The sequence below is a fragment of the Argopecten irradians genome, chromosome 14 (assembly GCF_041381155.1).
Source record: "Argopecten irradians isolate NY chromosome 14, Ai_NY, whole genome shotgun sequence".
In the NCBI taxonomy this organism is placed as follows: Eukaryota; Metazoa; Mollusca; class Bivalvia; order Pectinida; family Pectinidae; genus Argopecten; species Argopecten irradians.
In genome coordinates, this window is record NC_091147.1 from 27,680,898 (window position 1) to 27,704,396 (window position 23,499).

Genomic DNA, 23,499 nt, shown 5'->3' on the forward strand with positions numbered 1-23,499 from the left:
TTTGCCGAGTCCGAACAAAACACGACGCGTTCACCGGTATGCGCAATATAGAGCGATATCCGGTAGAAGAACGAGTCCTCCATTTTGGGTAATGTGCTAAAATATTGTAAGTAATGTATCACGGTTTTTTACCGTAAAATATCGAAAGTAATCACATAATCAACTAAGAGCTTTAAGTTTTGTATAGTTATGGATGCAAACTACACCCGAAATGCTCTATGAAAGCGTAAACATAGCCGGCGTTACGGTCGATATGCGTCATGCGTTTGCATCGATCGTGTTGACTGAATACTGAATTTTAAGCTTATGTGAAAGCAGTGACACGCGAGATGATATTAGGAATATGTCTAATGTGAAGTATATTGATAATTCTTGACGGGCGTTTCAGGTTTTGTATACAATAATAAATGCTGAAACTATGTAGTAAACATACATGTATCTCTGAATTGCGAGCAAAACGATTCTGAGGGTGAAATAATAATCATTTGACAGTCGGTGCCTGGTAGAGGGAGATAGATTTATATTTACTGTATACAGTATGCATTAGCATGCATTAATCTAGTGTCCTGTAAAAACAGTCCAGTTGGCGATGTGCATACACTATCATACTATCCAAACTTAAGAGAAGTGATTGTAACTAACGGGAATGAGAGTAGTAGTTATTGGGTTATAAACATCATGAATATTCATCACCACAAGTGGAAAACACTATTTTAACTCATCAGTGAAGTGTGCCGTCGCTCTATCCTCAGAACAAAATGAAATTGGCCCTAGTTAGAGTGTGATCAGATACAATCAATACACTACACTAAAACCTGATAAACTATATTCCACTTGAAGTTATAAATTTTTTAATTACTGTTTTATCACCTATATGACTGCCTATTTAATACTTGGCTTTGTCTCACCGCCACTTGGGGCTGGTGTGCGAGGGTGGTGTGTGCCTTCAGCCAGGAATCCCGATGAAACCCACGTCATTTCCCTAGAGTGTGAATCTAGAGGAGATCAACTTTCCAGTTATTGCTATATATACATACAGTATTTACAGTTAAAACCTTGGCACCGTTTCATGAAATTCTTTAAATTCTTTAAATTTAAGGAATACTAAGGGGAGATAATTTGGTCAGACGGCATAGTAAAATAGCGGACTCAACAAGAGTCAAGAGTAGTGTGTATGTGAAAAAAAATGTCTGCATCTTTGAAAGTAGTTTATTCTATTTTGTTTGATACTGAAATGAAAATTATATTTGGTAAACTGATCACATGATCAATTAATCAATCAGTTGCTGTTTTTTATTGATTAACCATTACTTAATGGGGTCATGTGGCATGTAGAAGCTAATTTATCATCTGATATATATATTAATATCTGAAAAAAAGTCGACTTACATAGTGATATTTCTTAGATGCTTGGTACTTGATAACAGATTCTATTGTCAATTTGAGCTTGTTGTTTTATCAGTTACTCTGCAGTAAATGTGTGCATTATGTTACTGTAGTTTAATATATGATTAATTGTATTGTTTTTTTGTTTTTAATGTTTCATTTATTTATGATGTGAAAACAAAACAAATAGCTCATGCAAGTCACTAATAAGTCAATGGAGGTTTGAATCAGCAATATATTCAGATTCCTTTTCATTCGCGATGACATACTGTAATTAATCAGTCATTACCTTGTCTTGCTAATTACCCTTTTGTATTGATTATATGTTGTCCATCACATTGGCAGGCATTTGTCTTTTAGAACAGATTACAAATTTACATGTATTGTACTATCTCAGAACAATTCTAGCTTGCACTACACCTCTGACCAACACATTTGACACATTTTCAGACTTGCCTATTCAAAATTATTGATACGTAAGTAGCTATTTATGTTGTAGTATCGGTATATGATATGCAGCAATGTATGTACATAATGATTTAATCTCTTTCTAATGCTACATATCAAATAGCAAGTCACCTGATTATAAGTGTCTGATTTTATTAAAAATTGATGCAATGTGTTTTAATAATTGAAGAAACTATTATTGAAAATCAATTTTCTCTCTTTTCTTTGTAGGTAAACCTTTCTTAATCCCAGTAAAAAGAACTCACATTTTTGGCCTCCTTAGATCATCTCTGAAATGTAGGTACAACATCGATCTCTTGACTCACAATTTGCATGAAATTACACTGATAACAATTAAATGCACAAAAGTCTACCGGGGTATATTAAGTAGATGGAATATGGGCCATAATAGAAAATGGCGCAACTTCATATTATTGTTATGTAAACGTGTGTCCCTTGTGACGTCATTGATTTGTTCTTTGAAAAAATAAACACTTATATTCCTGAAGAGCCATCATAAAGTGGCGAAAGTACTAGAGGAAGGTCATTGAGTTTATTTTACATATTCAACTGTACATGGAAACATACTTTTTCTTGGTATTTATATTTCTATAGCATTGCTAATGCAGATGTAATGGTTATGGGCATGCTGTAATTACTCTAGTCACCACTTTCCTTGGTACAATATGTCATACATTTTTAATACCATCTAATCCAGATTGATGCCTATAAACTATCTTTATTATATGTAACTTGCTTAATTTATATTCTGTCTTTGCTTTATACAGAGTTAGCTCCCTTGTAGGATTATTATATCATTATTTTGTGGGTGCAATTCACATTGTTTTCTCTGAAAAGCATGGTGTTACACTCGCAAACACATGACCTCACAACCAAAGCCTGTCTGTAAGGGCAGATAACTTTGTAATATGCAAATACAGAACAAATTATCAGAGAATCAAGTGTTTGTGAGTGTTTCACATCTGCTGGTCCAAAGTTCTCAAAACAAACTGAAGAAAAAAAACTGACATTCAACATGTTTTAGCTCACTTGGTTCAGAGGATCTAAAGGGCCAATGTGATAGCTTGATTATGCCATACCCTGTCATCAGTCATCTCTCCTTCAACAATTCACACACCTGGTACCTAATCACCTTTGTCTAAAAACCACTGGTCTGAATTTGAAGGAATTTTGCTGGCAGCATCCTTATATAGTATGAGGATTTAAAATTCTACAAATACAAGGTTGATGTCAGTGGTTGCAATTGATGTGTGTTTTGAGAAATTTGGGTCTGATCATATGATTGTTGATTTGATTTCAATGGTATACACTGTATTTTAAATTTTGTTAAAGCATAAATCCGTAAAGGCCAATTAGTTTAACATTCGATGTGTTCGCTTGAGATAATTCATTAAAACACGAAAACTTTTTTATCTACAGGACTTTTAATTTACATGTATATCATGAGTTTGAGCAAATAAAGATCTCCAGAAATGGGGTCTATTTTAGATAAAATTAGGTCCTTAGTGAAGGTAAAATATTTATAAAGGGAGGTTACTCTAATAGCTAATAGCAATGCTAATAGCAAAATTACCCGATAGATTATTTTCAAAATTCATCACTTTACAAAAGCCTACAGGTTGAATTGAGTGGAAATTAAGTAAAGAACAAAGGAATGCATTTTCAAAAGAAAAATTGATTTCATTATGATTTTTAGCTCACCTGGCCCGAAGGTGAGCTTATGTCATGGTGCGGCGGCCGTCCTTCAACATTTCCTTTAAATTGCTACTAGTCTTAAAGTTCTGCATGGATTCTAACCGAATTTGGCAAGAAACATCCTTAGGGGAAGGGAAACAGAGTTAACATAAATTTTTGCTCTGACCCCATGGGGGCAGGAGGGGCGGGGCCCAATAGGGGAAAAAGAGGTAAATCCTATAAGTCAGTACTAGTCCTATAGTGTTCTGTATGGATTGAAACTAAATTTGGCCAGAAACATCCTTTGAGGAAGGGGAACAGAGTTAGTATAAATTTTGGCTCTGTCACCCCAGGGACAGGAGGGGCTGGACCCAATATATGTTTAATAGAGGTAAATCCTATAAATCGCTTCGAATTCTAGTCCTAGAGTTCTGCATGGATTGAAACCAAATTTTGTCAAAAACATCCATAGGCGAAAGGGAACAGAGATGGTTTCAATTTTGGCTGACCCCCCCCCCCCGGGGGCAGGAGGGGTGGTGCCCAATAGGGGAAGTAGAGGTAAATATTCAATATTTTCCTTCAGGAAAGAACAATGAACCTGTATTCAGAATTACTTGACTTTAAAAACCAGGTGAGCGATACAGGCCCTCTGGGCCTCTTGTTGATTTGGTTACGTTTCAGACATATGGCTGCTAATTCTGTCAATTTTCTCACTGATTGGTAGTGACCTTATTTAATTGTATATGTTCAGGACAGGTGATAGGTCAGAAGGAAGTGCAGTAGACCGTATACAATATGTATGTACGGGTTGCTTTAAAATTTTAAAGACACCAATTCTTAGTACAAGTTCCTCTTTATTCATAGTAATACCAACTAAGTACATACATATAAGGATGTGTATGTTCACATATGTATGTACAGGAGACAAAATATTGTATTTTGTTACATTTCGTGATTCCATTTATAATCATGATCATAAACTGAATGCATAATTAATGTTAATGAATGGTATTTGATTTAAGTTTATGTTGATTTGAATTTTATATAATTAGTTTACTTAGTGACTATTTCTGTTGTTTCAGACCCTGATGCCGAGTGATGCAATAGAAAACGATCGACCTGGCAAAGTATTTGTGGGGGGATTACCAACGGATGTAGACGAAAAGGCATTGGAAGAAAAATTCTCAAAATTTGGCCGGTTAACAGAAAGTAAGTCTTAAATAAACCGCTTTAGTTGAATCGCATGGAATGTTATCTTCACGATAGATATACCTTCAAACTTGTTTAGCTACACTGTTCATACATTCACAAAATATTACATGCCCGGGAAAATTTTGTGATCAAGTGATTTTCGCATAATTAACAGAAAGGTCCTTGTGTAAATTTCAATGTGTATATTATGTAATTCTACCCTTTAAATGAAATTCAAACAATTAACATATGACAATACTTGTAATATCTTTTTTTCTCTGTCTATAGCTATACTGATCCGAGACAAAGTGAATAATAAATCAAGAGGATTTGGGTTTGTCACATTTGAGAATCCTTTGGATGGTGAAGATGCAGTAAAGACACTTAACGGACAGGTAATATTAGATACAGAAATATCTTTCGTGGTGACAGTCACAGGTAATTGTCAAATATCAATGTCTTACAGTCATGTTTTCTCTGTGGGAACTCTGGTTTTCTACACCTCCCCTGCCCTTTTAAAACAACCAAGGGGACCATTCGTGATCAAACAAATTGTAAATAGAATATGATAATGATTATGAAAAGTCATCTTCTGAACATTGGTATTGTTTCATGTTGTACTTTTATAGAAAACTTTAGACATCAGTGCCGCTTTTTAAAATTTGCCATGTTTTTTACACAGGAACTCAAAGGGAAGACAATCCACGTAGAACAAGCAACTAAGCCGCATCGAGCAAGGCCAAGTCGCAGCTCTTCCGACAGGAGTAAAGCGCGAAGCAGATCTCCCGTTAGAAGGCGTTCTTTATCAGATAGAGACAGAAGAATGAGAGCACCCAGACCAGGAGGCCCCACAAGGGGTGGTGGTTCTATGGGGCCCCGTAGGGGGAGTGGTATTGACAGACGCGGTGGAGGAGGTAGTTACAGAGGGAGCCGAGGGGCGCCCAGGGGTCGCGGAGGTTACAGTGGAGGAGGAGGAGGCGGTGGAGGAAGGTAGGTCTGATACAGAAATATACAGGGTACTACAGAAATATACAGGGTACTACAGAAATATACAGGGTACTACAGAAATATACAGGGTACTACAGAAATATACAGGGTACTACAGAAATATACAGGGTACTACAGAAATATACAGGGTACTACAGAAATATACAGGGTACTACAGAAATATACAGGGTACTACAGAAATATACAGGTACTACAGAAATATACAGGGTACTACAGAAATATACAGTGTACTACAGAAATATACTGTGTACTACAGAAATATACAGGGTACTACAGAAATATACAGAAATATACAGGGTACTACAGAAATATACAGTGTACTACAGAAACATACAGTGTACTACAGAAATACACAGGGTACTACAGAAATATACAGTGTACTACAGAAATATACAGTGTACTACAGAAATATACAGGGTACTACAGAAATATACAAAGTACTACAGAAATATACAGGGTACTACAGAAATATACAGAGAAATATACAGTGTACTACAGAAATATACAAGGTACTACAGAAATATACAGGGTACTACAGAAATATACAGTGTACTACAGAAATATACAGGGTACTACAGAAATATACAGGGTACTACAGAAATATACAGGGTACTACAGAAATATACAGTGTACTACAGAAATATACAGGGTACTACAGAAATATACAGTGTACTACAGAAATATACAGGGTACTACAGAAATATACAGGGTACTACAGAAATATACAGGGTACTACAGAAATATACAGGGTACTACAGAAATATACAGGGTACTACAGAAATATACAGGGTACTACAGAAATATACAGGGTACTACAGAAATATACAGGGTACTACAGAAATATACAGGGTACTACAGAAATATACAGGGCACTGCAGAAATATACAGTGTACTACAGAAATATACAGGGTACTACAGAAATATACAGTGTATGGGGGTGCGCAAATTATATTGATAGAGGAGATTTAAAAATTTTACGGGGGGAAAATCTGTCCATGCTGAGGGACTGACGATCTATGAATGTTGAGGTACCGCTCTGTGTATGGTAGCCATTTTATATGATAAAAGGTATTAAAGATTGTAAAAACAATGCCTCACCTATTAAAGTGGATTATCTAAGGCTAATTAAAGTGTTAAGTTATGATCACATTGTCTTGTTTCCATTTGCCCTGAGATTTCAATGGCGACTGACTGAGAGCATGGCTTCTACTGACAGCAAGCGATGTATACCCTGTGCACCTCGTAGTATAATGGGACAGCCACAATCAGTGACTTTGGCCGGGTCAATCTAGTTTACCTGTATTTTTTTAGGGGAGAGAGACTGTAGAGAAAGTCTGTAGAGAGTGTGTGTGTGTGTATACACAAACATACGTATACCCCAGCTGCAGGCCGTGTGCAAAAAGTCAAAACACACGTGGGATTTATAAGATGCCTAAACTGACCTATATTTAGGACTTTTAATAAGTGGTTTGCTATTTGATTACTGCAGAATTAACAAGCTACAAGGTTAGTGACATATTCAACCGTATTGATAAATATATTTAGCCATCAGCTTTGCACATGAAACCTTACGTAGGGCCCAGCTGTAGGCCGTGTGCAAAAAGTCAAAACACACGTGGAATTTATAAGATGCCTAAACTGACCTATAATTAGGACTTTCAATAAGTGGTTTGCAATTTTATTACTGCAGAATTAACAAGCTACAAGGTTAGTGACATATTCAACCGTATTGATAAATATAATTAGCCATCAGCTTGGATCTGGTACCGTACAGGTAGTGAGTTTACTCGCAATGTGATTGTTGCAAGCTAACATACGTATCCGCTAGCCGATTGTTGTTGATTGTTAATGATCTCAAACACACTAATTACTTATTGTGACAATTTTAAACAAATAGATTCAAATCTTTTAAATGTTCCTGATTACTATTCATGTGTAATATCTCAAAACATTGACATGTGCACGGAGTACGGCGGACCGGACCGCCGATGTTTGAGACATCTGCAAGATATTTTAGTTTCAGGTTAAGGTGGCCAATAAAAGAAACAAAAGCGTTTTAATATGTACTTAAAACAAATCTTTGTGCAAGTTGTCATGCATTTTAGGGGCATATTTTGCATTGAAATTGTCACCTTCATACATCGATTTTGGGACTCCCTGGACATCGTTTTTTCCCAAAATTTTTGATGCGCAAAATATACTGATAGTAGATTTTTTTCAGCATTTTCAGCCCTAAAAAGTACCTGCGCAAATTACACTGGTGCGCAAATTATACAAGTTTTTACGGTATACAGTGTATACAGGGTACTACAGAAATATACAGGGTACTACAGAAATATACAGGGTACTGCAGAAATATACAGGGCACTGCAGAAATATACAGGGTACTACAGAAATATACAGGGTACTGCAGAAATATACAGGGCACTGCAGAAATATACAGGGTACTACAGAAATATACAGGGTACTGCAGAAATATACAGGGCACTGCAGAAATATACAGGGTACTACAGAAATATACAGGCACTGCAGAAATATACAGGGTACTACAGAAATGTACAGTGTACTACAGAAATATACAGTGTACTACAGAAATATACAGGAACTACAGAAATATACAGTGTACTACAGAAATATACAGTGTACTACAGAAATATACAGTGTACTACAGAAATATACAGTGTACTACAGAAATATACAGTTGTACTACAGAAATATACAGTGTACTACAGAAATATACAGGGTACTACAGAAATATACAGGGTACTACAGAAATATACAGGGTACTACAGAAATATACAGGGTACTACAGAAATATACAGGTACTACAGAAATATACAGGGTACTACAGAAATATACAGGTACTACAGAAATATACAGTGTACTCAGAAATCAGAATGTACAGGGTTCTACAGAAATATACAGAGTACTACAGAAATATACAGTGTACTACAGAAATATACAGGGTACTACAGAAATATACAGGGTACTACAGAAATATACAGAGAAATATACAGGGTACTACAGAAATATACAGAGAAATATACAGGGTACTACAGAAATATACAGGGTACTACAGAAATATACAGGGTACTACAGAAATATACAGGGTACTACAGAAATATACAGGGTACTACAGAAATACACAGGGTACTACAGAAATACTGTATTCGTCCCAATAAGCGCCCATGTCCCTATAAGCGCTCCTCTTCCTTTTTGAGGCCTCAATTTCAATTGCCTGGGCATAGATAAAGACCAAAACTACACAAACCTGTATAGGTTTGCAATAATTTTGTCTTATTAAGCACCTTTTCATTTTTAAATTTTTTGAAACACCCTTGGCGCTTATTCTGCCGAATATGGTAAACAGGGTACTACAAGCAGGTTACATGTAACAGTTTACAAAAATTTTGCAAATGTTATGTATTTGATGCAGAAGTTAGACTTCATTATATTAGAGAATTATTTAGGTAAAGTTATGAAGTTATGGATGATATAGATGAGATAATTTTCAGATTCCCACGTTTTCTATATACTGTGTAATCCTAACATTTATATGTTAACATTCTGTCCTATCCACTTAATATTTTGGCATAATTTATATGAAATAATCTATCTCTATATAGTACACGGTCATATTAATTTTTTGTAAATCGATCAAAAGGATTGTCCCGTGCAACACACCAGAAGTTAAGAGTTGATTGAGCAGTGTTTATCGATCTATTTATGCATTTTGGTAATGTTGTAGTTCTTACAGTTCCTATGGCAGGGATTCGTTTGAGGACCGCAAACCTATGAGCATGAAGAGCGGGATGGACAGATCAGAAAGGCCAATGTTTGGATCCGCCCCCAGAAGGGGACCCCCACCAGCACACGACAGTCCTCCTAGACGAGGTTAGCTTTAGTTAGAGAATGTGCATGATATATAATTTATGTATCTGTGGACAGAAATTAAAGAGAATGAAAATAGAGAGGTTGTTGAGACAGGATGGCTATATATAACTGCCCCCACCAGCACACGACAGTCCACGAAGATGAGGTTAGCTTTAATTTAGTTAGAAAATGTACATGCTATATTAAGTAAGAAATTTCAAACAGAATTGATTATGAAAAAGAGGTCGTTGAGACAGGGTGGCTCTCTAAAGCCTATAATATGACTTGCTGTATAGACGCCACCAGCATACGACAGTCCACCATGAAAAGGTTAGGATCAGTTAGAAAATTTACATACTATACTGGATAGATTTGTGTTTTTTATGAAACAAAACTTAGAAAGGTAAAAGAGGCCTAATGATTAAGATGTTCTGGCATATTACCACAAGTTCTCTACCTCTGGGTCGCGAGTTAGAATCTCATGTAAAGCAGTACACTGGTTGGTGATTTTACTCCTGTTACTCTAGCTTTTCTCCACAAACAAAACTGACATGTCCTTACATGACCCTGGCTGTTAGAAGGACGTTAAATTAATCAAACCAATAAAGTTTTAAGTGAATTTATCGGAATGTTCAATCGCTGATATTGCTTAACATTGTTAAGAGGAACAAAGATGATAAGAAATAGTCATTGTTACAGAGGAACAATTGATGATAAGATACATTGGAAAGAAATCAAAAGAGAATAGAAATAAGGAGGTTGTTAGGAAAGGGTGGCTTTCTTAACCTTATAATATTTCAAAATTTGATGTATAGATATGTTAACTTTTTCTTTTTGCCATTTACAATTTCAATATGATAGGATTTCAGAATATGCAATATGGATATGAAATCAATAGATTTTTCACATGATTGAGTTTGTAAAAAAGAAAATGGCATGTTTTCCAGTAGTGGAATATTTGACCAAACCATTTCACTAGACTCTGCATTTTCGAATATCTTTCATTTGGTTTTGTTGGTGATTTCAGGAGAGGGAGATAGATATGCTGGAAATAGTTTTGACAGAATGGACCGAATGGACCGCCCAGAGAGGATGGACAGAGGTGCCCCTCCTCGCAGAGATTATCCATCACCGACGCGGGATTATGGCCGCGGACCACCTGTTGAAAGGTACGACTGCTGACAGATAACAAATAATTTTTCAAAATGGATTATCAAAACAAAAGTAAGCAAAAGTTATGTAAAAGATAAAGTAGTACTGCATTGAATTTTTGGATTAATTCAAATGACTTAGTTATAAAAAAAAATTAAAAAAGAAAGAGAGAGATTGTAAATTATATCAGTTAACCTATGATCAGTAAGGGCAGAGATGCGTAAATGTCTATTGATTTGTTGAATGGTCATTTGTTAGCTGATGTTTTAGTTTCTCTGGTCATGTATTCTTGGGAAAATCTTATGTGATAATTTAACCCGTTTTGTAAATTTTGAAATGACTAATCTTTGTATTTTACAGTCCAATATAATAACATTGTACAACCCTGCCAAAATGGCTACAGATTTTCATATTCCTGCTTGTTGACATTAACAGTTATGCATGAATAATTTTGTCTTGGAATCTTTTGAATACAAGTTTTATTTTTACTGTGTAGTTGTTTTTATGTGTGGAGATTAAATTTTACCCACAAATAAACTGGAAAGAATATTTAATACCTTATTACTGTTGAAAGTTGAAAAATGTTCGAACATTTCTTTACAGGAATAAGTATCTTTTAAGAGATAGCAAAATTTTCTCTTAATAAAAACAACTATACAGTAATGCTCTTGCAAAATAAAATGTGTTAATATATATGATGCATCATTGTTCAACAATAACTGCATGACATTTTGTTTGTAGAGTTTGTTGACAATTCTGTTTTGCAGTCGCATGCCCCCGAGTCGCAGTTCAGGTAGAGATTATCCACAGACCTCGAGGGATTACCCTCTACCCACTAGAGAATATTCACCACCCGCCCCGACCAGGGACTACCCTTCCCGAGATAGTTATAGCAGCTACGACCGAGCTCCCGCCCCCAGGGACAGAGCCCCTCCACCGGCACGTGACCGAGCCCCTGCCAGGTGCGTTGTTAGACCTCATTATTTTGAAATACATAAAAATAAGATAAATACAAACTTGTTCTACTGTGATCGTGTTGTCCTATCCATGAATGAGAAGGAATTAGATTGAATTTTGTTGAAGTTTAAAAAGATAGTTCTTTAACTAAAGCGTTTTTCCAAGAAGTCTTTCAACATAAAAAGATAGTAAAGAGAAATTACTGTATATTCAGTCTTATTTTCCTCTGCATCAACTTCAAAATTGTCTGAAGTCTTCGCGTTGGATAATATCATATACATATACAATTGGAATAGACATTACATATACGCCTCTGTGTGATTTCCTGTCTCTTTCACTTACCGTGTATGATTTCTAATATGTCTATCTTCCTTACTTTATTTGATACAAACAAACTTTCTTTCATGTGTGATTTAATTTTCACAAAATTTTATGATCCAAGTGAATTAACGAAAGTTTATCTCCATGCTTGTTAAATGAAGTTTCAATTTTTAAATCTGCCAAAATTACATCTGAACAATTTTGTTTTGAAATGAAAATCATAAAATTTAATGGCCATGAAAGAAAGTTGGTGTACACCATATTAAAATTCCCTCTTCCTGTTTGATTGAACTCCTTATCTAAGATTTTCACTTAATATTATCCTTCCAATAGACTACAAATTGAGTAATACTAATTACTGTGTTATACCCAATAAGCACCCAGGGCGGTTAAACAAAATTGAAAAAGGATGGGGCTTTTATGGTAATCTTTCAAAAAATCATTGCACTGAGTAAGCCATTTATCAATTTAGAAATTACATAGAGAAACCTACAGACTGTATTATAGTCTATATAAGTGAAATTTTGTTTCAAAAAGGGGGAGGGACGTGTATAGGGACGGGACGCTTATTGGGTCAAATGTAGTACTTGATCACTTGCATGTCGCCTTCATAACTTATCATGCCTTATTAAACACATACATTTACCCATGATGCAGTGTTGTGCCTTTTTACTAACTGCTTAAAAATCTCTTTGTTTGAAGAGTTGTTGGTAAATAAAACTCAAGTGTTAATATGGATATTATTATGTATGAAATAAATTCTTAAATAATTTAGCAATTAAAACTTAGAATTGAATTTATTATTACATAATAGAAATTAAAACCTAAAATTGCATTCATTGCTACATGATAGAAATTTAAACTTAAAACTGCATTTATTGCTACATCACTGATGGTTAAGAACTTCAAATTTTCTTTAATTTATTTTTGTTAACTTTTGAAAATTTTTGACTATAATTATTAAAGATTACTTTTTTCTTCATTTTCCATCTTTAGCACAAGCTAGAACAGGGGTGTAAAAATTTATTTCAAACCACTAGCCCAGGGCTAGTAGACACCAAAATTTCACTAGCCCGGCCTAAATATCTACTAGCCCAGCTAAAAAAAAATGAAAAAATTTATAATATTGAAATTCAAATATTTTTAATTGAGTGGGTTTTTTTTATTATTTGCATCTACTCTTTTTTTTAATTCAAATAAACATTAAGAAAATCTTTAATCTGTGTTATTTTTAGAACACAATTTTAAGATATTTTTTTAATCCTGAATCCGGATTCTGGATTCCTGACCTTTGACCCGGATATTAGAATAACCATAACAAATATGGCTGCCTGCTGCAGGCATGGCTTTGCTGCCGACTTTTTGAGGAATAGATTCCAGTTCTTTAACATCATTTTTGTAACTATTAAAATTTACTGATCTGATAGCTGAGATGACTTATTTGATGGTTTGTATATTATATTTCTAGAACTTGTATTGCAAATTACGTCACTTTCACATGAAATGCTATGCATCACTATTCACTGTGGTGATCGGGAGGCCTACTGTACCTGTCTACAGTCGTCAATAAATTAGACAACATGACTCCAGATTAAGATTTAAAGTTAGATACGAATAATACATATAATTGCAATGTTTTAAAGTGTTATTATGACTTAATTTTGATGTTTTTCGTTTTGAAATATCTTTGAAAAAAGTCACTAGCCCCGGGCTAGTATGGCTAAAATTTCCACTAGCCCAAGCTGAAAATTTGGTAGCCCCGGGCGTCGGGCTAGTGGATTTTTACACCCCTAGCACAATTTATGAATATAACAGGTAAGGGTTGATAGATTTGCAGTGCATGTTCTAATTAAAAAAAAATTTAAACAGATACTGATCAATATGTCGATTTTCAGATATCAAGATGATATGGGTGAAGTTTGAAGTATCGTCTATAAGTCCCATCTTCCATTCATTGTGACGTCATAGGTTGATGTGAATTCTGTGACATTTTAATATATTGTGGGACTTATCGATAGTAAATCATACTATATCCATGTCAGTTTTGGAATCTGGAAACCTCGTATTGAAAAATATGCAATTTCTACCTGTAATGATGGTTATTAAAATGGAATTGATATCTGATTTAACACTGGTTGGCACTGTATCAGGGTGAATGTTGTAAGCTGTAAAATGAAACAAGATACTTAATCTATGGCCAGATATTTACATGAAGTTTATGTGATCTGGCTATAGAGGTATGATGTATGATTCAATGTTTGTCTAGTTATAATTTGCGGCTCAAATTTTCATGATCATAGCCATGTTCTGCGAAATAGCAAAACTATCATCCACGTGAAAATCGCCGGGTAAACTGTAAAAACTCATTAATGGTCTATTAGAAATATATTGACACTTTAAAGATACATACAAATATTTGGTTTCTTTGAAACAGAAACAGAATAAAACAAATAAGAAGCTGTTCATACATTAACTCTATTTTAAACACCCATTCAGAAATCTCATTAAATTCAGAATATGATTCTAATTCTTCAAATTACACCTTAAAAATTGAAACTGAAATACATTTTACTAAAATTCTACCTTTTTCTGTATCAATTTTACTGATTTTTTTAAAACTTTTTCTGTATCATAAATTTGGCTACATAATGACATAACCTCACCAACATTACAGAGATTATGGAATGACTAACAGAGATTCTTACAGTAGCGCAGCGCCCTCTAGGAGTAGTTTTGGAGCTCCAAGTAGAGACTCATTACTGCCACCCAGGGACGAATACAGCGGTGGTCGCGATTCATTCAGATCCGAACCAGCCAGTAGAGACTACGGATTATCAAGGTAAATCAGAATTAGATGTGGTCCTGATCAGAATTAGCTTGTAGAGACTACGGATTGTGAAGGTAAATCAGAATTAGATGTGGTCCTGATCAGAGCTAATAAGTAGAAACTGTAGATTGTCAAGGTAAATCAGAATTAGATGTGGTCCTGATCAGAACTAGCTTGTAGAGACTACGGATTGTGAGGTAAATCAGAATTAGATGTGGTCCTGATCAGAGCTAATAAGTAGAAACTGTAGATTGTCAAGGTAAATCAGAATTAGATGTGGTCCTGATCAGAACTAGCTAGTAGAGACTACGGATTGTCAAGTTAAATCAGAATTAGATGTGGTCCTGATCAGAACTAGCTTGTAGAAACTATGATTATCAAGGTAAATCAGAATTAGATATGGTCCTGATCAGAAATAGCTTATAGAAACTATGATGGCGAAGATAAATCAGAATCAGATGTGGTCCTGATCAGAAGTATAGATTGTCAAGTTAATCTTTTTTAAATGAAATACAGTGAAAATCTGGGTCAAAGTATTCTTTTCCATACAAGCAGCTGAATATGTTAACATCCAAACTACAGGTTCATGTCGGGGACTGGAAAACATAACCATGAATTTGTTATGTTTAGAAACATATTTTACCGACACGAAACACCTTTTTTAGATGAGTAGTTTTGCTCTATATTCTGAAGGCAGGCTAGGGATAGAATGGTAGATCATTTACTTCTAGCCATTTTGGTATTTGTATCAATTAGGTGTAATCCATACCTAGAGAAAAGGATAGATATGTAAGAATGTTCAACAGATGTTTCAATAGACGTTTTCACAAAACTTAATATCTGGAATAAATAGGGGGAAATCGTTTGAACATTTTCAATTTTCCAGCAATTCATATTCAAGAGAATTCAATTCTAGTCGACCAGTGTCTTCCAGAAGTGAATATGACCGAGGCCCTCCGCCAGCCAGAGAGTATGAATCTTACAGAGGTAACCTTCTTATTCGTATTAACAAAATCAAGTTTATATTAGATGGAACAATTTCTAATACATATAAGACTCTTTCATATATGGATATGAAGGATAGGGATACTCTACCCGAGGGACACAAAATGAAGTAAAACCCAAGGCTTGTTGAGGGTTTTGCAACATTTTGTGATCCCGAGGGTAGAATATCCCTATCCTTCATATCCACTTATGAAAGAGTATTTTTCTTTCAAACCCGACGTTTTATTGCTATTTTACAACTATAACATCCCGCCATTTTGAAATAAATTAGAAGAAATCCATGGCTGAAAGTTAATTTTTCATACAGGAAATATTACGTGATATTTAAAAAAAAAATCTGTTGTTTGCATCTTATATGGTAAAACCAGTCAAGTTTGTGAAAAAAATGTTAAAATTTTACCGAGGAAATAGAAATTTTGTTGGACGCCGTGACGTCACGAGGCTTTATTGCATGTGTAGCCATGCAATACAGCCTCAGGCGACATGGGTGTATTGCCCTAGACCAGCCAGTATTACACCCGTAGGTATGAAAGAATATAATGTCCTAGTTTCTCAACTGATGTTAAAATCATATGTACCGGTAATCTCATTCATACTACTAATAACATGTAAATCTATGTGAGGGGGAAATTTTCGCTAATCATGCAAAGGTCGTTAGATTGCGAAAATTTCCCCTAAGTCTAATATTTTGTCTCTGAAAAATCCAATTTGTTAGGAAATTTTATCCATCATAAAATTAACAACACTGAAAGTTTTATGTACATAAATTGCACATACATGTAAATTGCAAAATTAAGCACATATCCATGTAAATTGCGAAATTAAGCATGTATCCATTTTTTACAGTATTCATACTTGTACCGAAAACAAATATTATGACCGGTCAAAGAGGTGTAAACAGATAAAAATACCTCGACAACAGGAAATGGGTATCCCCACAGATTTATCGCGTACTGCTTGGCTGTAAATATGGGTCTTTCATGATTTTAATAAGATAGTTATGTAATAAGACAATCTTGATAACACCTGACAATTAACACTCCTTCACAATCAACAATTAACTCTCAATAGATTATGTTATCAATAATATTAGAAATGACATTTTGAACAAATCTCTTTCTTCAGAAAATGGTCGCCAAAGCGGTCCTCCATCACGACCAAGTGGCCCCCCAAGTCGTGCTTTCAGCAGTTCCAGTGGTAAGTGTGTTTTAGTTTTGTGATATGGTGTTAGCTTTTTACATGTTTGCCTTTCAGTCTCTCACAGAATCAAGGATCACAATTTAAGATACATATGGAATTTCTAACTCGGCTCAGGCTAACTACGAAAAGAAAAGCACAAAGGAGACTACTGTTACAAATGTGTGAATCGACGAACTAGATCGTGAAATCACTACGCTGACCGCTTCTCGGTAACGCAATTGGATTAAAACAAACTGAGAGTTGAAATATATATTGTAACATAATTCTCTCAAGTAATGGAAAATCTTGTAATCTGATGCAGTTCCACAGAAGAGAACTGCAGATTGTGAAAGCTAAGTTTTCTATTGGAGAGAAAATATAACGGAGGACCAATTACTGCTTTATTGCGATGCAATGTCACATGCAAATTTGTCTACGGAAAACATCAGAGGATTACAAAAAATAGCTTTAATTGTCAAAGTGGAAAATCAGACATGGAACGTCAACATATTCTACAAAATGTTAATGGATATGGTTGTTAAAATGGATTTGTCAAACGATAAAGGATATCATGTGGAACATCAACATATAAGGAAGAGAAGTTTCCTTGGTAGGTGGTACAAAAAAAAAAAAAAAAATACCGAAAATTGAAAGGAAAGGATTCCATTTTAAGATCCATTATGAATTATAATGGAACACAAGCAGGTAAAGAAACAGGATTTATAGGATTTATTTGTAAAAGAAGGAAAATAAACATGGAAAAGATTAGACTTTATAACATTCTTGGATTAAATAGGTATGAAGATATTACTAATTTTATTATTTTGAATGTTTAATACAGGGTAACATTGCATGCAATTTCTTTCAAATGAAAACTGATTTGAAGAAGATAGCGAGAGTTTCACCATATACTTGGTTCTATTTGCTTGAAAGTTTCCAAAGATCTATATTCACAATTGATTTTATCTGGGTAATTTTCGTTGTAAACATTTGCTGAAGAGAGTTCATTCCAGATGACTGATAATAATTTTTTTATCTAAACCATTGCGTACATATTTTAATGGGATTTACATGTGTAATCTCTTCATTTAAAGGATCTATATATAGACGAGTGTCTTGAAGGATTAATATCAACATAAATAAGTTTGATGAACTGATATCGCAGACGAGGAAATCAATATGCTGAAGGATTGTACCTGTATAGCTGCTTATATCGATGGGATGAGATTTTGCAGCACATTGTATGCTTTGATCGCAAAAATAATGCCTGTGAAATACTTGAATCTCTAGATCGCGAAAAAATAATAATTCTTTCATGAAAAATCTGAAAATCTTAAACTGGAATGAACTCTGGATTGTAGGTTTAATGTGTAATTTATCACCGATTGTTTTGATAATTTTTCTAAAATTTCAATAACATTTAATGGCACCTGTTGCACTTTATTTCTCCCATCTCCCATCAATATAGGTTCAGGCCGAGACAATGGAATGTCTGGAAGACAGACTTCCTCCCGCGCAGGACCATATAATTCTCCCACATCACACGGACCCCCTCCATCACGGGGTCCACCTCAAAGAGGACCACCTAGTGGTTCCCGCGGAGCCCCTCCTAGAGAGGACAGGGGCAGGGATGGATTTGGGGCAGGAAATAGACGCCCTCCACCATCAGATTCACGAGGAGGACCACCAATGAAAAGACCACGCCCAGGCGTACCATCAAGGGGAGGCGGTCCCCCCTTCAGGCGTTAAATCGGTTTTGGAAATTTTAATAGACTAGGGAAAATACAAAAGAACAGCTTCAAGAGTTTAAATAATGGCAACATGAACTTCTATTGTAGAAAGATTTATTTACTCATAAATATTTTAATTCTTTTTGTATAAAGGAGGTGTTGCATGGTCGCCCACGATCAATTTTTAATTTTTTGGTGCGAATACATCAATCGGCACATAATACGTATCGGAACAGTACTTATTCCATGATTAGATTAATCATGGGACTACAGTGCCACCTTTTGTAAGTTTTACATCTGATTCCTACTTGTGCGTCTTTAATGGATCATATTTAGACAAACAAAACCCAAAGATAAATTATTTTGGTGTAATAACATAGCATTTCGTATTATCTTTTTAACGATTTACAATACTTCATCAGATCTGTTGGGGTTTTCTTGCAATTTCCAGTTTTGCTCTTAATTTTTCAAAAAAATAGAGCAATTTCATTTCATTAGTTTTTAATTAATTCCTTAGATAACAATGACAAACCCCGAGTACCCTAAAATTTTAGCAATCAAAAATATCTTCATATATCATGTATTGACTCATGAAAATATTGTGTTGATGAATCACTGGATATGCCGACTTCTTTGCACTTTTGTACGTCTACCCTCTTTATTTCTTACCCAATATCAAAGTACTGAGAGTTAAAAATGTTACACGAAAGCTGTCCTTCTCTCGGCTCTATCATGTATCAAAAGCCGCTTTATCGACGTCATAGTTGAGTAAAACGTATCCCATGTAAGTTGGTGTACCAAAGTTCGGTCAAACTGACAAGTATATTGACATCGGTCAAACTGACAAGTATATTGACATTTGACCTACATCTTAACTAAAACTTGTTTTGCTTATATATCACAAAATGTGAACCTTAAATAATTTGTTCTGTATGCTTAGATATGGTTTTCAGATGTTTATTGAATATTTTATTACAATGATTGGTTATCTAAAACGACAGGAAAACGTGGAGAATACCTACCTCAAAAATGATAAAAAAAGATCGTCATATTCATTTTTTGGAACACAAAACGAAAGCTGGCCGAAAGCGAGGTTATAATGAACAACAAACTTGCTGACATGACAAGGAATATAAGTTTTCCACATTATAAGATTATTTGCTAATTTATGATGGTTGACAAATGAAGTTTAAGTTAATTTGTTATAAAGCAATTTGTATTTAGCGTAAGAATAATAAGTCAAAAGTCAAGCGAGACTTTTCATTCAATTTGTGCAGTGCATTGTGGGAGGTCACTAAATTAAAGTTCAACACGACTATACTATCGTTACAAAATACGACCGGGCCGGTTTAAAAATACAGCCAAGTGTGATATGTCATTGAAAAGGCAATTTTATGTGGTATTTTTAATCATAAGAAAAACTTGATTTAAGTGTTTTTACTATGACTTATGCCAGGTAAAAGGCCCAATATGGGCTTTTAAATTTACCAGTGTTAATGTAGGGGGCGCTGTAGTCCTAATAATGGTCCAATCGGGTTTTAAGTATTATAGACATATGTGTATTAATGTAATTAAATAATTTAATATCAGAAATCAAAATATTATCGTGGGCGGATTTTCACCCTATATGGAACACCTCCTTTTATTTTTAACTGTCATGATAAGTAATTATGATAAGTTTTACTCATATTCGTTTAATTTCCCTTAGAAACAAATTATGTAAAACTGACTGAGTTTATAACGCAGAAAGAGTGAAATGCTGAAGGCTGTACATTAAATAAGGTATTCTGTGTCAAATCATTATCATAAATGTATTGTTGTACCATTTACCACTTATTTTAAATCTTTTTGATTGTCAAAAACGATTTCATCATTTAGGAATAAATGGATTGTCATTGTGTACAAAAAAGCCATTGTTTTGACCCCTTTCATCGAAATGGACAAATCGCCTCTATCAAGAAAGCATGGATTAGTGGGATATAGAAATTGAAAGATATCTTTATTGGAGAAAATTTTAACCTTCAACAAAGGATGAAATATATTACGTATTGAATGAACAACAAGGATATATCGCTTTCTGAAACTTCATTCCTAATATTTACAGAAGAAAAGATGGATTTTGATAAAATCGTCACGATAAATGCTACCTCTAGCATAACACATCAACAGGATATTGGCACTCTCAAATATATGTAACACTAATCGGCATATTCTCAAAAATACTATGACCTACGTAAAGCACGTCTGACGGTTAAGAATGGTATTGTTTCACAACGTAAATTAAGGAGTTCACATATCGCACCATAAGGAAAAGGAATGGATGATATTGTTAACATAGATGATAGAAATTCTCCAGCATCTCTGGAAATGTCATAGGTGACAATAGATAATAATGCAATAATTATATATCCATTTTGGCAATGTTCTTAAAGTTAAAAGATTTTTATTGTTACTTAAAAAATGATTTAATTGATATTTAGAGTAAATTATTATCTTTAAAGATTTTAAAATTTATTTCAAAATATCTGTAGTATAGTTCCTTTTTAGAGATGTTGAAATTTTAAAATGGTATAAAAATACTAGAAAATAATGTATTGTATTATGTATTGAAGAAAGCATGATTTGTTCATTTTTAAGAGATGATTAATGGAGATATGAATGCATTAATGCTATCATATGATAAAAGATTATTCAAGAAAAGGAAACAGCCTTATCAAAGCACAACATCAGCTAACTGGAGACAGTTGGATATCGCGCATCTATAACATTTGAAAACATGATACACAGGAAAAGATAAGATCGTCAAAGTCCACGAAAGAGGAAAAAAATACCAGAAAAAGGTATTAACTGTTTAAATGACCAAGTTTTATAGGATTGTCTTAAGGTAAGTATGTTAATGGTACATGTATTTGGTAAATTGTTGTATTATTTGTTTAAGTTCTTTGAATAATAATGATTTTCTGGTCAAAACCCGTTAATTTCTTCATCTTTAACCATCAAAGTGTTACAGAAAATATACATCAAATTTGGCTCAAGAGTTGTGCTTCTTACATTACTGATTAATTTTTACTATGGAAATACTTCTAGGCTTCAATGTATTTCTTAAGATACTTTTTAAAGCTTTTTATGGAATATTTTTGGGTAAAAAGTTGGCTGCGCTAAAATATGTAAGAAGTAGTCTTCTGTACAATATAATTCATTATACAGTATATTTTCAAAAAATGTACAGCATTTTACCAAATACTGCTACTCGAACACACTGAGTTGAAAAACAAGGATAATCTGGAGTAGGATTATTCAGTGTGGTTTTCTGATAAACCAATGACTACACAAAATCGAAAATGACAGCTTAGTTTTGCAACTTGTAATTTCTTTGATTCTTGCATTATTAGAATTTGTGTGATTTTGTAATTTTACGTCTTAAGTATACGTATGACACATGAATGTTTTTGATAAAGAAATCTAAACTTAAAATCACTTCTATTTTTGACAAGTTGAAAAATTAAAAAAAAAAAAGAAAAAAAAAGTTGCAAGACTACTGAAATAAGTCATTTTCACCGTGATGGCTTCGATCAAAAGACGGAACGAAGTTTACGATAACAGCTTGAGGAAAACATGCAGAATGGAAGGAATATTGGAAAAGAAATGAAATATAAAGTGAAAAAGGGAGAAACATCTCGTGAGTGTCGCAATTGGAATGAAGATTTCACCGAATACGGAGGATGGTAATATTCCTTTATATGTCCTTGTGTTTGGAGGAGTGTCAATGCACACCTTCATTTCCTCGATTATTCAAAAGCCTCGTGCATTGTTATCTTTTTTTTAATGTCATTTCAGGATTTGACAGATCTGATTTATAATTCAGCCATTAAAACCAAATTTATTAAAACCTTGATTCGACAATGCTGATGAAAATTTGCTGGATAAAATGAAATTTCCGCGTGAATTCTGTTTAAACCCTTGAGCTTATTCTAAGAACACTGTATGTACATGTGGTTTTTGCCATTGAATGTTTGCTCCACAGAACAACGTAACACCGAAGGAAATGAACTGGATTTGACAAGAATATGGAATGCAATTGCATCAAAAAGTCTAAATTAAATCATAGGAGGAGCTCGTGAAGGGCAGTAAATCTCTGTCTCGCTCCCGGAGAACATAGCAGCACGAAACTCCCTCCCGGAGAACATCATCAGAATGAAATTCTCTCCTGAGACCGTCATCAGCACGATATCCAATATTAAGGACAGGTAACTCTCAGAGATCTTCCTCATGTCGTAAGTCTTGCATAGGAAATTTTCACGAATTCGGGAATCGTTAAAATTAAAATGGGTCAGAGATACAAAAAGCATATTAAAAGATATCGACGACAAGTAACGGTTATGTGTTCCAACAAAAACAATCACTTCGGAGTTCGGTTTTAACAAAATCTTATTTCACTGATGATATTCCTAAAAACTGAGAGATTGGCTTTGATCGCCATTAAAATGTCAGTCGTACTTTATCTGGAGAAATTCTTCCGCTGTAAGAGTATCGTGCGATCTCGCATTTATATCATGCATTTCAGTCTCAATGCCGTGTTAACTAGGTTATCTACTAAACCAGGATACCCTTTTCGAAAATCTTTTTAAAAGATAAGAAAAACCCAAAAAGTTTCATCTATATTCTAGCTGACCTAGATGTGGAAGGAAAGTGAGGTGTTTGTAGATACAAAAGTAACTGTACATGTGT

At 34.3% G+C, this 23,499-nt stretch overlaps 1 protein-coding gene across 6 annotated transcripts in view; it reads left to right on the forward strand.

Moving 5' to 3' along the window:
* The window catches only part of LOC138306928 (RNA-binding motif protein, X chromosome-like), a 28,468-nt gene continuing 4,969 nt past the window's right edge, over window positions 1-23,499 (forward strand). Inside the window, exons 1-12 of one of the 6 annotated variants that reach the window (XM_069247500.1) lie at window positions 1-106; window positions 2,065-2,130; window positions 4,611-4,737; window positions 5,008-5,114; window positions 5,402-5,709; window positions 9,476-9,621; window positions 10,628-10,769; window positions 11,520-11,714; window positions 14,705-14,869; window positions 15,744-15,844; window positions 16,988-17,059; window positions 18,510-23,018. In XM_069247500.1, coding sequence (XP_069103601.1) covers window positions 4,617-4,737; window positions 5,008-5,114; window positions 5,402-5,709; window positions 9,476-9,621; window positions 10,628-10,769; window positions 11,520-11,714; window positions 14,705-14,869; window positions 15,744-15,844; window positions 16,988-17,059; window positions 18,510-18,790 — 1,638 coding nt within the window. In that variant the 5' untranslated portion in view covers window positions 1-106; window positions 2,065-2,130; window positions 4,611-4,616 and the 3' untranslated portion in view covers window positions 18,791-23,018. The remainder of the gene's footprint in view (window positions 107-2,064; window positions 2,131-4,610; window positions 4,738-5,007; window positions 5,115-5,401; window positions 5,710-9,475; window positions 9,622-10,627; window positions 10,770-11,519; window positions 11,715-14,704; window positions 14,870-15,743; window positions 15,845-16,987; window positions 17,060-18,509; window positions 23,019-23,499) is intronic. The other 5 variants (XM_069247504.1, XM_069247503.1, XM_069247501.1 and 2 more) reach the window with 5 other exon arrangements.